This window comes from Phragmites australis, chromosome 11 (genome assembly GCF_958298935.1).
Source record: "Phragmites australis chromosome 11, lpPhrAust1.1, whole genome shotgun sequence".
Taxonomy (NCBI): Eukaryota; Viridiplantae; Streptophyta; class Magnoliopsida; order Poales; family Poaceae; genus Phragmites; species Phragmites australis.
This window is the reverse complement of record NC_084931.1, coordinates 13,700,333-13,717,365: the sequence shown is the minus strand read 5'-3', so window position 1 is coordinate 13,717,365 and position 17,033 is coordinate 13,700,333. Positions and strand designations below refer to the sequence as shown.

The 17,033-nt window shown below is 39.6% G+C and overlaps 2 protein-coding genes across 8 annotated transcripts; one reads left to right on the top strand and one right to left on the bottom strand.

Annotated features, from left to right (window-relative positions):
• Nucleotides 1–1,276: 1,276 nt before the first annotated feature.
• On the top strand, nt 1,277–8,744 carry LOC133884381 (nuclear poly(A) polymerase 1-like). The gene is made up of 12 exons (XM_062323769.1): nt 1,277–2,102; nt 2,205–2,282; nt 2,371–2,478; nt 2,821–2,883; nt 2,961–3,122; nt 3,403–3,516; nt 3,609–3,671; nt 3,799–4,128; nt 4,869–5,033; nt 5,110–6,039; nt 7,942–8,015; nt 8,421–8,744. Exons 1-12 carry the CDS (start codon nt 1,998–2,000, stop codon nt 8,470–8,472), a joined length of 2,244 nt encoding a protein of 747 aa, XP_062179753.1. The 5' UTR covers nt 1,277–1,997; the 3' UTR covers nt 8,473–8,744.
• A 299-nt stretch (nt 8,745–9,043) lies between these two features.
• Nucleotides 9,044–15,508, bottom strand: LOC133884382 (protein phosphatase inhibitor 2-like). Of its 7 annotated transcripts, none has more exons than XM_062323773.1 (6): nt 15,269–15,504; nt 13,630–13,723; nt 12,992–13,065; nt 11,115–11,230; nt 10,854–11,021; nt 9,044–9,545 (listed from the first exon to the last, which is right to left on the bottom strand). In XM_062323773.1, exons 3-6 carry the CDS (start codon nt 12,994–12,996, stop codon nt 9,337–9,339), a joined length of 498 nt encoding a protein of 165 aa, XP_062179757.1. In that variant the 5' UTR covers nt 12,997–13,065; nt 13,630–13,723; nt 15,269–15,504; the 3' UTR covers nt 9,044–9,336. The 7 variants fall into 7 exon arrangements, with proteins under 7 accessions (XP_062179757.1, XP_062179754.1, XP_062179756.1 ...); XM_062323770.1 differs by having other exon boundaries at nt 12,992–13,062; XM_062323776.1 differs by lacking the exon at nt 9,044–9,545 and adding an exon at nt 10,617–10,672 and having other exon boundaries at nt 12,992–13,062; nt 15,269–15,508.
• Between the last annotated feature and the right edge of the window lie 1,525 nt (nt 15,509–17,033).

The window sequence follows — 17,033 nt, the reverse complement described above, 5'->3', positions numbered from 1 at the left end:
TTCGATTCTATCTCTTAGGGGTTTTTGGCACTATATATACGGGGCAGCACCCCTAATTGTAAACACAGATGAATAACGAATATACAGCTTTTCTCCTACGCTTGTGTCTCCTTTTGCAATTATTCTCTTGAGAGATCGCTGGACTACACCCGATAGCAACAGTTTCTCAACAGTTTCACGCCGCGTAAAAAAGTCCAGCAACCAAAGATTGACACCAATTTCAAAGGTGATCTTATTCCCATCAACCGTTGGAATCCGGTTACACATGTAAACTTATATTCAACTCCTAATTTCTAGGGTGGTTCTACCGAACGGGGGAGTTAAGTCAGAATACCTCAAGATTAATAGGAATCCTAACAAGATTACTGCAACCAACGCTCGCTCAAAAGAAAAAATATGATACCAAATAAACAACCAAACAACCCGTACCAAACATCGTAATCCTATTTTGTTGGACAATATATTCCTAGGAATAAGAGAATACGAGAATCACGTCTTAATATAGTGATGAAATCATATGGATATAACTTTACTTATGATGATTAAAATTCTAATACTCACAATTTACATACGTATAAGTTTTTTAATGATTTTATTTGTAGGTGTATGCTAAGGTGTGCACTTGTGAGTGTGATGTGTGTATATAGTGCTACGTGCGTGCGCGTGACAAGAAAACAAGATTTCTAAGAATAAGATTGAAATAAATGATAGGGCTCCCCATACGCTACTAATTTGCACGTGCGAGCATCCCTCCTCGCTCATCTTTCCATGACAAGAAAAAGTTTTACTCAAAAATTTTGAGAAAAAATTACTAAGAAAAAATTTAATAAAAAATTACCGAGAAAAATTACTAGCACATAAGTGGACTTATGTGGACCGTCTCGAGGCTCATGTGAACCGCAACTTGGGCTATTGAAGTGGTGCGCGAGTAGAGAAGTGAGTGCACACAATAAAGCGAAATTTCGGACTCACCCTCAATTCTCTAAATTTGTTTGGTAGAGCTCATCTAATTCAAATTTTTTGGAGAGAACGGTTCTCTGAGAAAAATAATTCTTTAGGATAAATTTTACAGAATAAGTGATTCTACGTGAAAAGTGAATTACATGAAACTTTTTAACTCTCAATATCTAGTTAATTTTAAAAAACCACTCCAATAAATTTTATTGAATAGTTAAAAAATAAAACTGCTATTTAACCTAGCTTTCTCTAATTTTTTTAAAACTAAAAACTGTTATTCAACGGAAGTCTTCTCATTCTAATCAGGAGTAACCAAACACTCCCGGTAGCCACGACACGACGACGTCAAGCGGACCCACCCTGTCTAGCTCGACCTCCCGACGAAACGAAACGAAAGGGAAAAGAAACCCTCGCCGCCGCCCTCTCCCCGGTCGCCGCACCGCTTGCCCTCCCAGCACCCGTATCTCCCTGCCGCGCTCGTTGCCCCGCTCGGAGGAACCGTCCTGGCCCCGGGCTGCCGCGCGCGCCGGTTGCCTGCCCTTCCTGCTCGGATCCTGAGAGGGCTCTCTGTTTCGACGGCGGCGGCGTTCCTGTTTTCACCGGCGTGATTCGATTCGATTCAAGCCGCTGCCGGATCCTCCTGTGGCTAAGTAGTAGTTCTAGGGTTCCGCAAGTTCCTATAGTTGTAAAGGCAATCAATATTGTTTTTTTTCCTTTTAGTTATTTCTTAGTTTTCTCTTCTGGTTTTTTTTTTTCGTTCTTGATTTGTTGATGTCAACTGAGAAACTGACCGTACTCAGACATTTCTTTACCCCCACTTTTCCATTCTTTACGTTGCACATATGCTGTTAATTCAATAAATTCTCCTTCAATGTTACATCTGACGGTAGGAGAAAAGGAAAAGAGAAATTAGTGCCGAGGTAGTGAAGGAGAAAAGAAAGATCAATTTTACATTTTACAAAAGATAGTAAAGTGAGGAGAATTTATAGTTTTCTGAGATTGATTGTGGGAAGGAGGGTTACTGAGAGTTGACTTGTGCAATGTCGATGAAGAAGAGCAATAATGGTTATCTTGGCGTCACTGAGCCGATCTCACTAAGTGGACCAACTGAGAAGGATGTTATGCAGACAGCTGTGGTCGAAAAGGTGGGGGTTTGGATATCAGATAAACCAAAAAACTTTCCAATTTCTTGTTTCCCATGGTTGATGACGTTATTTTAATTGTATGGTGTTTTTTGTGTTCATCAGTATCTTACAGACGCAGGCCTCTATGAGAGCCAAGAAGACGCTGTCTCACGAGAAGAGGTTTTAGGCAAGCTGGACCAGGTTGAGCAATTTCCATTGATGTGCTTCTATTTTGGAGTGTCAGTTCCCTAAGTATATACTTATTTGAGGATGTTGGATGCTGTGGCAGACTGTCAAAGCTTGGATTAAGAAGGCTACTAGGATCAGTGGATATGGTGAGCAATTTGTGCAAGAAGCTAATGCAAAGATCTTCACATTTGGTTCCTACCGTCTTGGGGTACTCCACAATGCTGCTGCTTCTTGTTTAGTTTTGTTTGAAATGAAATCATGAATTGCTGTTGTGTATAATTATCATTATTTTTTCAAGATTGCTTATACATTTATATGTATGTTGCCATTAAATGCTGCTAGAGCATTATACATTATGCATATGTATCTTCTGTTACATTTTTGCTATATAGAATCTTGTAGTTTCAGTAAGGTGCATATCTGTGGTTCTTGCTTATATAATGTTGTGCATCTATCTTGCCTAAAATAGCTGCTATCAAAATTTCTTGTTTACCATCAATATCTATTGGAGGGGCAGTGATGAAGATGATATTAATCTTTTATTGTGCAGGTACATGGTCCAGGTGCAGACATTGACACACTATGTGTTGGTCCAAGACATGCTACTCGAAACGTAAGACCTACTTTTAAAAATCCAAAGGTATTGCATCATTACGGTATCAAATGAACCATTTATTTTTTGTTTCACAGGAGTACTTCTTCCGGTGGCTTCATGATATGCTAGCTGACATGCCAGAAGTTTCGGAGTTACATCCTGTACCAGATGCTCATGTTCCAGTTCTTGGATTCAAACTTAATGGGGTCTCTATTGACCTTCTATATGCAAATCTTGCACATGTGGTAATTCCTGAGGTAAGTTTGTTACACAGTATTGCTGTTTGAATATTTTTTCAGTATTGCATGCCATATTCGTCGTGTATTAATTGTAACAACTGAGTAAATAATTAAAGACTGCATTTTTGTGAAATAAACGGCTGTTTGAGTGGAACTTAACATTTATGCCTTTGTTTTTGTTAGCAATCGAATTATCTTGTTAACCCTTCTATGCTGTTGTTTTTGTCAGCAAGCGAAGTATTTCATTTTTTGATGACATTTGATACGAATTCCTAATCATAGTACATTATTATTTCAGGGCCTAGATCTCTCTCAGGATTCCATACTGCACAATGTTGATGAACAGACTGTTCGTAGTTTAAATGGCTGTCGAGTTACTGATCAAATTTTAAAGTTGGTCCCAAACATTCCGGTTTGTGTCCTTAGCTATACCTATTTTTGAAGTATATGTTCATAGAATTCTTTTCTTTTTGGGACTAAATCACATTTGTTTTCTCAATCCAGAGTTTCCGTACAACCTTAAGATTCATAAGATATTGGGGAAAGTGCCGCGGGGTTTACTCAAATGTATGATTCTGTTCTGATTTTTCAGTGTTGACATGTTCTTATTTTGGTGTGTATGCATATCAGATTATGAGCACATACTCTCAGAAATTCTGTACATGTTTTAACAAAGGTTTTGTGACCCGTCCAGGTTATGGGATTTCTAGGTGGTATAAACTGGGCAATTCTGGTTGGTCGTATATGTCAATTGTACCCAAATGCTTCGCCTAGCATGTTGATATCTCGGTTTTTCAGAGTTTACAGCAACTGGAAGTGGCCCAATCCTGTTATGCTTTGCCATATCGAGGAGGGTTCTCTTGCTCTCCCTGTGTGGGATCCTAGAAGAAATTTTAGAGACAGGGGCCATCACATGCCTATTATTACACCTGCTTACCCTTGTATGAATTCTAGCTATAATGTATCTAGTAGTACTCGGTATGTGATAGTCCAAGAATTCACACGAGCGTTTGAGATTTGTGAGGTAATTGTTTCAGTTTTTTTGTTACTTTTGTTTCAACATGAAAATGGAAATGGAAACAATAGCTGGCATTTTAGGTTGTTATATAACTATGAGGTTTCTTTTTTGAGAATCATTTAAGTAAACCTCACCAATTAACCTCAATGTTGATCATGCCATCTGTTGTTGTATAGTTCCTGAACTGTATCCCTTAAAGGAACATAGGTTTCAGTGTAGCATGTGAATGCTAGTGAACGAACCCCATTTGTGTTACTCAGTGCAAACATTAGGTTAAATAATAATTGGTAGTGCAGGATCTACTTTTCTTATCTTGATTTATTTTACACAAATTGATCATATTGTAAAGTTGGTTAACTTTAATCTATTCTATTAGGAATTAGCTAACTTTATTCTATCTGAGAATGACACTTATGCAGTGCCTTTGTAATAATTTTTAACTTCAACATATGCACAGCTTCTTGAGGTCATCACTCGTATCTTCACTATTATAGAGTTTAAATATCTTAATACTCAATGGCCCGCCAATTTTTACCACTGATCACCTAGAGCAGCTTATTTGGCTCTTTATGATATGTCATTTGTGTCTAGGACTTGGCATAGAAACCTCTTTGATATTTACAGTCAGTGTTTCCATAGAGAATTTAATAGGTACAACGCTGTTGTCATTTAACTTTGTCAAATTATGCCCTGCTATTTGGTTTGTACTGTAAAATTCATCAAATTTGCTTGGAAATTAACTGTAGGCAATAGATGATGGAAAAGCAGACTGGGATGCATTGTTTGAGCCGTATCCATTTTTTGAATCATATAGAAATTATCTAGAGGTTAAAATCACTGCAAGAAATGAAGATGACCTCAGGAATTGGAAAGGCTGGGTGGAATCTCGCCTTCGTACTCTTGTATTAAAGGTGAATAATAGATACATTTCAATCTTTTTAACAATGTGCACTGTCTCCTAATACACACTTTTGGTTGCTGATGCAGATTGAGCGATATACACATGAGATGATCCTTGCACATCCTTATCCCAGAGATTTCTCAGACAAATCCAGGCCATTACATTGCTTTTACTTCATGGGTCTTTGGAGAAAACAAACTGTCCAAGCTCAAGAAGCTGAGCAATTTGACATCAGGGGAATTGTAAATGAGTTTAAGAACTCTATTTGTGCATATATACATTGGAAAGAAGGAATGAATATTGAAGTGTCCCATTTAAAAAGAAAAGAAATCCCTTTGTTTGTTTTTCCTGGTGGAGTACGTCCTTCACGTTCTTCCAGAACAGCACACAAGAACAATCGTACTGTACCTAGACATGATGTTTCAGCTGATGGTCAGATAGGAAATCAATTGGGCACTGTGAGTTGTAGTGAGGCTCAACCTCCACCATACGAAGGCAGCTATATAAACCAACTGGAGCCTGGTGCTTCTGGTGGCTATCAGTTGCCGGGGAGCACTTCTGCATCAGCTTCCAGTTTACCCAGTAAAGAAGCTTTGAATGGGCATGTTAATTTTCACACAGAATCGCTTGAGCATGAACATCCAGGGCACTGTCAGGAAAGTACGTCATCTCCTGTGAAGAATGCTGTGTGCGATGTAGTCAAGCAACCTAACAGTATGCTGCCTAATTCAAGCAATGGCTGGCAAACAAATGGTTTTGCTTCGGTTTTTAAAAGTTCACAAATAGAAGCAGACAGTGCTGCAAATAACTTGATGAGTTTATCACCAGCTATTGCAGCCGAACCTGATGAAATTGATGAGCTGACATCCCATCAAGTTAAGGCTAATCAGAAAGATGTAAATGCTGATCAGAGACCATCTTTGGAGGGATGTTCTGAAAAGAGCATGGGGCAAACATGCCCTCTGATGTCCCATGGTTATAATCATTTGAAGCGCAAGGTCACTGAAGAGCTTGAGGTGTTATCTTTTCTCTTACATGAATGGTCTTTTACTTGTTTATTTTCATGAGTGTTTAGGATGCTATTATTACCTTGACAACCAATAGCTGTTTTTTCTCTGTTCTTCCCTATGAGCTGTGACCTGGCATTTTTCTCCTGTTGTTTTACCTTAAGATACTAACATTTATTACTGTGAAATTATGGCAACAGGCGAATAGTAAATATAGCCGTTTTACCTTATTTCATCGTCAATTACATGCTACGTGCCTGCATATGCTATTACATCCTTAACGATCTTATTGGTGCGTAATTGCAGCATATGAGCAGATACTTTTGTTGTAGGTATCTAATTTCTAGTACTGTTGCAAACAATGCCTTTATAATATTCTAAAACATCCTTGCCAAATAGAACAAGAGAGCAAGGACATAGGGCACATTAAGCATGCTTTAACAATGTGGGATGAACTATGATCATTTTATGCTATAGAGAGCAATTATTTAAGAAAGGGAATGCGTAACTTTCAACAGTTTATCTCATTTTACACGTGTTTGCCTGATCTTAGGAAGTTCCTGTGCATTATTTTTGCTATCGATCCATTGAATTTCTAGAAAATCTTTGTTGTTACTGAGCATAGTAGTAGGTTGTTTCTATATCACTTCCATTATATGGTTGCTAACGCGTAACATATTCTTTTATGTTATTTTGGTTTCCGTTTAGTAGAAAGAATTTGCTCATTTTCTATCATGAATACAGCAGAGCAATGCCATATCCTCTCTAGTCCTCTGGTCATAAACTCTTAAAATTTTCTCTGGATTAAACTGCACAACTAGTCCATGACATTGCGACATGGGTGCAAGTAGGTCCCTGTACTAGGAAACTACACATTGTCCACAAATTTGTGATTTTAATTCGCTGACGTGCCATCTATCTGGGTAGGAGGTGCTGATGGGGCACTTAAGGTATACAAAAACATTTTTTCCTTTCCTCTTAACTCTTCGTCTTTACTACTTGTCTCTTCCATGCCTGACCCACTGCTTCCTGGTGCCTAAACACCTGTGGCTCTTCTGGCATTGAGCATCTAAGCCGCCCACAACCATGCAATCATCTCCATCGCACTAATCACTGCGTTGTCATTGGATGGGAGAGGGGGAGTAGATCGGCATAGCAGGAAATAAGGCGGGTTCGATAATGCAACGGATCAGGCACAGCTGTGGCCTGTCACCCTGCTGCCCTCTTTGCTCTCTCATCTGATGCTACCAACCCCTTCCCTCTCTGACTGTCGTGCTGCTGGTCTCTTCCCTCTAGAATCTGGCATTACACACCATTTCTCAACTTTTCCATCTCTGCCTCCTTCAAGCAGCGCTCAACACCACCATCTACAAATTATTTTGTAGACAATGCTTACCTAAGAGCTGCAGTCACAACCAGCTGCATGGACATTTCCCCTCCCCCTGATTGATGCCGAAGCCATCATTTGCTTTTCTGCAACAGCTGTTTGGATGCCAAGGGCTGCGACGTTAGGCGGTGGCAACCACAGCGGCAATACATGGAGGCTTTTGGAGGTGATGGTGGTCCATCAACCAACTGGCAGAGCTAGCGAATTTCACTCTGGGAGGGAGGGAGGAAGGTGGTGAGGTAGTGTATATGTATGATGAGAAGAGAGTGCAAGGAGAAGGCTAGGGAGACACCTACATGTGTAACCACATTTGGAACTTCCTCGCACTATTTCACAGCTTTGTGGACCAAATGCTTATCTTACTATATCATAGACACAAATGCACCCGCCTCGCTATTTCTTGGGGTTTTTAAGCAATTTACCATTTTCTGTAAATATATATTGTCATTTTACATTTTTCACTATTATTTGCTTTGTGTTTTTGTATTAATTGTGTGTTTGTCCATTGTTTTGGTGGAAAAAAGCCACTTGAGCTTGCTGCCCCTTTAGTTGGTGCTCCTCCTGCGTTAACATCAACTGTCCAAAGAAAGCCCCTCAGGTACTTAGTGCACTATCTGAATTACTTACCTCCGATCCCAAATATAAGTTCATTTAGGTTTGTGTTAAGTCAAACATTTCTAACTTTGACCATCAATAGCCGAAAAGTCATTATAGAGATTGTCAACACAAGGCTGATGTATCTAGATTTATTATGAAAAATGCTTTCATAATATATAACTCTTTCTACTTTAAATAATAAGTTTTATAGATATTATTAGTCAAAGTACCATATTGAAGACCGTGTTGATGTCTTAATGGACTTATATTTGGGATCGGAGGAAGTATTAACTTTCTTATCTGTGCCAACATTTATGTCAAATAATCTTCATGTTATTGATTTACCTTGCTGCTCGTCATGTGATTTTTCGGTGAAAAGTAAATTTTTTGTTAATTTCTTTCAAAGGCTGAGATTGACGACTGTGGCCAAAGCGAAGCCTGCTGAAGGAAGTTCCTGAATCCAGTTTGCCCAGGAGCCAACATATGGAGGACTTCATTTTTCCTTGTATGGAAGCAAGGATTTGTCATAGTGCAGGGCTTGCTTTTGCGCTGCATCTTAGCAACTGAAAGAAGAAAACAGAGACCACCAGGTGGAACTAAGGCAATTGGAATAAATGTGTTTATATATTGACATAGCTGTACTCATTGACTCCAGTCTCTTTTTTTCCTTTTTGTGTCTCCTGATGCGGTGGAACTGGCAAATGAATCAAATACATCTGTTGTTTTTGTATCTCATGTTTCGTGTTATGGCAGTTCGTCGCTGTCCTCTTTGGTTCCGCACTCGCACTGTAGACATGAATTTAGAACTCAGGTTAGGTTTGAGTTTTGCCCGTGCCTGAACATCAGAACATTAGAGTGGACAGACAACAAAGGAACAATAGTCGATGGGGAATGTAGGATCGCAGGAGGGCGGTGGACGGCGTGGGGTCGCACAAGGATAAACTCCGCACAGAAGACGAAGTCAATATGGAGAAGAGAGGGAGATGCGACGAGAGGCTGCTAAGGCGAGTGGAAGGTGATACAAATTCGTGAGAAGCTAGAGAGGTCTCAATCTTTACCTCAGTCTCATCAAGTTCTTCAGTTCCAAAGATCTTAGCAAGTCGTAACGCAGTTATTTCCGATCAACCAGTCCAAACCAAACGCCTATTTGCAGGTGTAGGCAGGTCAAGTAAACAATAGACCAAATGACTGCTTTGCTTACATAAAATCAGGGTTAACACACACTAAGCACGCTACATACTTAGGCAAACCCCATGCTTCAACTGCAATGTACTTTCCTAGCATAGTGAACAACAGAGCAAATAGGACGTTTATCTCAGCCCTCATGTTTGCGGTGAGGGTTTGCTGTCTTTCGTCATTGCCCTTTTTCCAGCACTCTTGCCTTCACTGTTGTTTACACGCCTGTCATCATCATCAGCCTCATCATCAACAAGAGATCCAGTGCGCATTAATTCCTTAACCTTGTGGTACTCATCATAGTGGGCACGACGATGCTCCTTGAAACTCAACCTTGTTTCGTCAGATTTTGCATCTACATGAAACCCAACATACCACTGTATGTTACTATAATTATAATTACACACACCAAGTACCGAATAAGTAATAGAAGATAATCCATTTTAATGATAATGAAATGCTACATAATACAAGTATACGTCTGGTTCTAAGATAAAATTTGTCTCACCAAAAGAACAAAACTATGACAGGTTTGTCCAAAGCAAGGAAATTAAGAATAGCTGAGTAGTCATTCATTGGATCAATTAAGAACTTCACTTTTGGAAGTTGCTAGAATAAAATGGAACTGCATGGTTCAACTTGTGAAAATAAATTAAATGTTAAGTACTCTACCAACCATCAACTGTCCATCTTTAACTAGCATATCCATAAATCTGCAAGACTGATTGTTTGTGTGGTCCACATAGAAAAAATAATTAGTTTCTTTGCCGCAGGAAAGCAGCACAATCTATTAATTTGTCCCATTTAAATAGAATATTAAAATAAATCGAAAAGATACGAGTATGGTCCTGTACGCAGAATAGTAAATAGTAAATTGCATCATACCTCCCTGAACGTGCAAATTACTTTTTTTTTACTCCCTAAACTTGTGTCAGTTTGCAGTGCAGGCCGCCTATGCCATTAGATACCGAATAAGCTGATTCAGCAGCAAAGCGTACTAGTATTGCTGGCTAAGTGTAAGCAAGACTTTGCAAAATAAAAAATAAAAAAGAAAATCTCATCCCGCCTCTTTATTCATTCTCTATGCAGCGCTCCCTCCCTCCCTCCCTCATGTCCAGCCAGAAATGGTTGCGACGCCACCACGGTCTGCAAGCATGGTTCAACATGGTGTCCTCTATTCCGACCAGGAGCGAACTACAAAAACTATAAGCAGTCAAGTTGAGATGTGCAGGCGCATGCATGAGCTTGGTGCAGTGGCCGACAGCTTGAGGTCTATTACCACGGCACCAGCTGTTGGACTTTGTTATTGCGAGCTATGGCGAGCTTGAGCCGCCTACACAGAGACGGGAGGCGCCAGATTCCACTTGTTGGGAAGAAAGAAGAAACAAACTGGAAACAAAAAGAAAGAAAGAAAGAGAGTGGCCACCTAATCAACAACCTGTCCAGGCTGCACGATTATCACTGGCCAGCACAGGGGGTTCCCTTAGAAAACAGCACAAGTGAGTAACTGAGCAAACAGAGGTAAGTCTAGTGGGGTAATAGAGCAATTTTTAAACTTGACGGAGCTAACTGAAACAACTAGACAAGTTGAGAGATCTACAGGTGCAAGTTACTTGATAGTAAAAATTGAAATAGCAAGTTAGCAACTGGGTAAGATGTTAACCATCATCTTGTTCCATCGCATCTGCGTCATCATCTGAGGATGCCCAACCATCATCCTTTGAGTTATTATTGCTTGACGAAGCCACACCATTTAAAGCAGTTAAAATAGCTTCAGCTTGAACAGTCTCATCAAGACATTTGTCAAAAGGACGTGTTGGTGATAGTGAACCTAAAGAATAAGCAATGACCCAAATATTAATCATGTAAATATGAGTAGTGCTTATGGTCAGATATAATGTGGTGCAAGTAGCAAGCTATGTACCGTCATCATCTATCATAGGGTGATATGGTGTCTTTGGCTCCGTTATCTTCTGCCTCACTGGTTTGTTTGATTCAATCTCGTACAAATTGTCTTCATTCCATTTCACACGACGAGAGCTATGGAAAAAAAGGTCAAATCAAAAGAAGTGAAATCGAGTAAATGGCTATTACAACCCAATAGTTAGGCTGTATCATGTTTGTGTTTCTCTTGTTGTTTTCCTAGGATGTTTATGATTTCTGAAGTTCCTTCATATTGACATAAAAAATCCCAAGAGCAAGTCAATCAATCATTTCATTTTCAATACAAGCCATTTAATAAGATAAGCTCTACTGATCCATACAATTTTGGGGTATAAGGTCCCAAAAGTCAACAAAGTACTGTTTGTCTACGATGCTGAAAAATAGTGTTGCCTCCATCTCAGTTCTAAACTTGTTCATTAGGTGGAATCCAAATGAGCAATATTGGCCTGAGATGAAGTGATCTAGAATTAAAACATTAATTCACACATTCAAGTCAACAATACCATTTTCTCAAGCAAAATAACCGATTTCATCATTATTAACTTCAACAGCATAATGCATCCTACGGACACAACAACCAGGCTGCAACCAGAATTCAAATACAATACTCCATCTGTTTCACAATGTTTATCAGCCCACCATGCGCACAGGCAAGGGAAGCACCAAATTTAAGAAAAGGAATAAATGGAAATGACCACATATGCCGCTAAACACCATGCTACAAGCCTAGAACCATTAACCTCTTTCACTGTATTAAAGTAGGGGTAGAGAGTAGAAATATCTCAATAAATACACTCTTGATTTCTGCAAAGGATAAACATTTGCTAAATGACTTATCGGCATGAAGTTCAGTCAACGTGGAAGCTATACCCAAATCTCCCTTGCTACGATTGTACACCGGATGCAAGTCGTGGACTGTGGCACAGTTTAGTAACACTGAACTAGGTGGACAGTAGTCACTGGCACAGTTACAGGATTCATGCAACACCCCGTGAACTTTGATTCCGATCACACCCAATTTCCCATGGGTGGCAAACCCTAGAATAGATGAACAACCAAATAAAAGGAAGAGCAAAGGGAGCCGACGGCATGGTAAGAGGAGTGAATATGAGCACAAGTGGCGTTGAAGGGGCTAGGAGGAGTGCATCAGGCGGAGTGGAGAAGGGGAATGGAAGAGTGGAGGCAGCACTTGAGTGGAGCACTACATGATGCGATCGGAAGAGCCAGGAAGGGGAAGAGAGGATTAAACCATGCATGCGGAGAGGTAGGAGTATGATGGGTAACTTGTGGGCTGGTTGGCCTGGGTTGAGCCAACTGTCCAATGATTCTCCTCTTGTTTGCTTTGTTCTAATTTCTTTTATGTGATTGCCTAAGGATCTTATGTTATTTGATTCTGTGTATGCAGTACCATACATTCTCTTATATCTTGCTTTTGCTACACATTTTCCAAAGTGAATAATAATTATTGGGTTCTTGAACCCCATCACAGATTTGTGAACCAAAGGGGCACACCCCCTAGCAAACCTTATATTTATAGAGACGTACCAGGGACCTGAGGAACCATATTATGCAGGTTTTGCTTAAATATATTATCTCTTGGAGGAGGTGGGGGGGGGGGGGGGTAAAAAGATGTACCATGGCATATTGCAACTTGCAAATGACAAATATACCTTAGGACTTAACAGACATCTTTGCTGATCCTTTGTTTACACATTGGTTAAATTCAAATACTGGAGCAGTAACTGAGACTGAATATGCAGAGTGTGAATTATGCATATATAAATGGGTCAATATCCATCAAACACTAAAAACAGGTTGTTATTGAATTTCAGAGTTGGAGGAACTAAAAGTACTAACCTCATGCTTGAAGTTTCTTAACTTCCAGCTGATGAGAGTGAATGAAGCTCGAGCAGTCTTTACACAGAAATCTGCTGAAATCAGGTAACACATTAGATGGATTCTTCAAATTTTCATTGAGCAAATAGAAAGTTTGAATATATACAAATAACATCAGAAAGCAAGATACAATTGCAGGTATAAACATAAGAAAAATATGATCTGCCAAAGGCATTTGTGTGAACAAGGAAAGCATATGATGCCCTGCCATTTCCAACAAATCTATTTCATTTGATACTGCCCTATCAATAATCACGTTAATACTCAAATTAATCAGACAATGCTCTACACATGACAACTATGATTTAATCATCCATATGTAAATATACTTCAAGCAAATACAATGTGCATGTGAAGGTCACTGACATAACAATATCTGGATGTACAATGATATTTCTGCTGGAAAATCTCTCAATGAACAGTCAATGCAAAACTAGCTAGATCGCTCAGAATGCTTTACTATGTGAATGAATTGTTTAGCGACAAAAAATCATTTATCCTTTAATTGCAGGTACAATACATACGCACAATGAATCCAATCCTGATCCATGTACACATTGTAACATGCACGTATACATTTTGGATAAACAGCAATCTACCCTGTATAAACTAGAGTGTGGTCATTCTTGTAATGCTATAGTGACTGTACCACCATGGCTACTCACAAGAACAAGCTGGATCTCAACTCAAATCCTGAAACTGAAGATAATAAGCTACCATAGCCAATCTTACATTTTGATAAACTATCAGATATCAGAATACATGTTATATGATTATTCATCCTCCAAATCAACCATAAAAGCAAATGTGGATATCCAAAACAGCTATAGGATGATCTACAATGGATGCAAAGCGCATGAGCATAGCCCAAATTTCCAATGGAAAGAGGGTGTAAGAAATAACGTTCTGAAATAATAATATCATGAGTCCTAATCTGCATGGACACTGCAGGGCTAGTCAAGTTCCTCTCAATCTATTTACTATCTGAAAATGAGCAAGAGAGAAGCCGCTAATGTAGCTAAATAGATTATTAGTTTTCAGCGCCAGATGATTTTCCCGTCCAACATAAAACCAGTGTCCTGGATTTGTGAACCTCTGATAACAAGTTAACAACTACAGGCTTCTGTCAGACTACCAATAACATCATCACCATCTAAATGTATGAAGGATCCTTCCCTCTGTGTTGTCATCAACAAATAGCTTTTTTTCAACCATCATGAAGTGATTGGCCTGGTCCACCGGATTGGGCAACAATGCAACCCAGCCCCTGCTCGCAATACAAGGAACCATTGGCAGCATCTTATGGCTGGTTTCACAGAGCAAATAGCAGCTATCACAACCAAAGTACAGAACCATCAGTCATCAGTCATTGTCTCAACCGGCTGCATGGTGCGGCTCTGTCCAAGCCAACAATATAGCACCATCTATGCCCCCCCCCCCGGCTGCTTCGTTTAGTGATTTTTTTTATCATTGATCATTAAATACCGATATCACTCCCCAGCAATGGTGGGGGAGGGAGATGATACTCCCACTATTGTAAGCAAGCACACAATATAATACTTTTTTTTGGGTGCAATCTTAGGATTGATGAGTAGAAGATTGTGCAATGACAAGCAATGAACTCACTGATTGTTGACTCGTTCATATCATACAGCTAAATATTGCAGATTGTTTCTTACGCAATAGATGCTGAACTATCATTCAAGTTGTGTCGTGGTGCCATGCAACAGGCTAGCTGCTTCTAGTTGAGCTTGTATATGTCCCTGCCTAACAGACCATTACTGGGTAATCTCGAGGATTATTGCTTCAGCATGGGAAATGCTATGACAGATTATCTGTGATTAGAAAAACTTAACAAAAAGCTGTAAAATTGCAGATTATCCGCGTGTTGTGCGCAAGCATGTCAATCAAATTGAGCCCAGGTGCCTAGTTGGCGTGTTGTGGCCCGGATTGTGCCCACTTCAACTCGTCATTATCACCTGAAACTCTACATGGTCATCCAACTTATATCTGAGATTAACAAGCCAGAAACCGGTGTATAAGAGTTCAGATGAACGCCCCCAAAATTTAGCAAAAATAAACGGCTAACAGCACTCCACCACGCAGCAATTACACACCCCCAACAAACTGGATGGATCGGATACAAAGAAAGATTCCGATTTGGGGCGGCTCACGGCGAAGATAAGATTATGCTGAACAGAACGAGCAATCCATCCAAGCAAGGTAGGGCTTCCTTACCAACAAGAAATCAACCAGATCGATCTCGACTCCACGCCGGACAACGCCTTAGGAAGAAGAGAGAGGTGCAGCAGTTGTGGTGGAACGGAAGGATGGGTGGATCTGGATCGAGGCGCCTTCGGCACGGGGGGCGACAAGCGAGCTGGGTGGGGATTGGGGAAGGAATGGTGGTCGCGGGCTCTCAGGTCAACTCTGCTAGGTTGAACACGAGTGTGTACGAGAGAAAAAAAAAAGGCTATGTGTACCAGCTGCCTGCGTTAGCGTTACCGACTAATCACTATCACGAAGCACTTTTTTTTATCGGACGAAGCACTTTTTTTTTATAGGACGAAGCACTTTTTTACTCACTATCACAGTATACCTACAAATATAAAAGAGATAAACAACAAAGACATAACACATTATAGTTGATTCTTTTTCTTTCGGCTTCTGATTATTTGAAAACGTAGACGATAACACATTACAGCTGAGGCACACTATCCCCAACTCTCTATTTATAAATAGCAACCAAGCATGTTGGGACCTAGCTATATATCTATATTGGGATTTAACTTTAATTATTGTTCGAAAAATAATTATTCTAGGATAACCTTGACACTGGCCATCGCTGTGTATATGGGCCGTTAGAAGCTTTTCAAAACTAACTAGAAAAGGTGTTATAGTAAACGATCTTTTAAATGAGATTATTCCTTATAAGAATGAATGTTATGCATATAAGGGAACCTTAGTTTAGGAGCGATGACCTTTAAATTCTCTTGTTTGGTCGGTCGTCATGGAAATTTAGGTGAAAACAGGAAGGAAATTTGAGGGCTCAACTTCTATTGTAGCTTATGTTAATGTATCTTGTCAAACAATTGAAGTCACCTCCCTGCAATTCCCCCCTTCACACCAAATATGGGCTTGGGACTAAAAATAAACTCACATGCTAAATCCCTCCTCAAACTTCCACTCTTAGCTCCGAATCCACTCCCCAATAGTTGCCAAACACACTGAGAAAAAGAGCATATAACTCTTTTGTAAATATGCGCTTGCATATTTTGTCTTATTAACAACCCTCGATATAAAATCCATTTTGATAAACTTTGTTACAGGAAAAGTACAACATTTTATTCAAATGCTAATGTGTGTCAGGGATTAACTATTATGCTTATGATGGTGAGCTCAGCCATCAACAATCCTCTGTTCTTCGTGGGGTCAACTCATCGTTTTTTTATCTTCTTGAAGATGGGATTGGTTTTCCATTGATAAGTCATTTGAGGTCCATTGGCTTCAAGCTTCGATAATCATCTTCTGGCTTTTCGAAGGTGGTGTCTTTCGGGTCGAGACAGAGTTGTCCCACGGCTTGCTTGACATCTTTAGGACTCCTAAAGTCGGCAGGTGAAGACTATGTTCACTGCCTACAACTTGTGCAAGTCCCTGCCAGTGTCATGACAATACCACCTAGTCGCTCTAATTGAGTTCGGGCGGCATCGCTATAGCGGAATGGGACACCAAGCTTCGATAATCAACTGACAAACTAAATTGATGTGTATCTTAATTTATATATGATAATAATTTATATATGATAAGTAATTGATAAATTTATTAATGTAGTTTGATAATTTTAATATTGTACGAGCATATCTATGTATCCTAATTATTATTAGGACTAATTAAAGTTATAGAGAAAAATGGAATTAGTGTTTTTATATCTGAGTCAGATAAATTACACACGTCAGATGCAGCGAAAATGACCCTATTACGTTATGATTATGATTTTAGTGAG

Coding starts and splice junctions, on each gene's coding strand:
- LOC133884381 (XM_062323769.1), top strand. CDS start 1,998: ATGTCGATGAAGAAGAGCAATAATGGTTATCTTGGCGTCACTGAGCCG. Junction 2,479..2,820: donor TTGGTTCCTACCGTCTTGGG/GTACTCCACAAT, acceptor TTTATTGTGCAG/GTACATGGTCCAGGTGCAGA. Junction 3,672..3,798: donor GCCGCGGGGTTTACTCAAAT/GTATGATTCTGT, acceptor TGACCCGTCCAG/GTTATGGGATTTCTAGGTGG.
- LOC133884382 (XM_062323773.1), bottom strand. Junction 11,022..11,114: donor CCCTATGATAGATGATGACG/GTACATAGCTTG, acceptor CTTATTCTTTAG/GTTCACTATCACCAACACGT. Junction 9,546..10,853: donor TGCGATGGAACAAGATGATG/GTTAACATCTTA, acceptor GGTTTCATGTAG/ATGCAAAATCTGACGAAACA.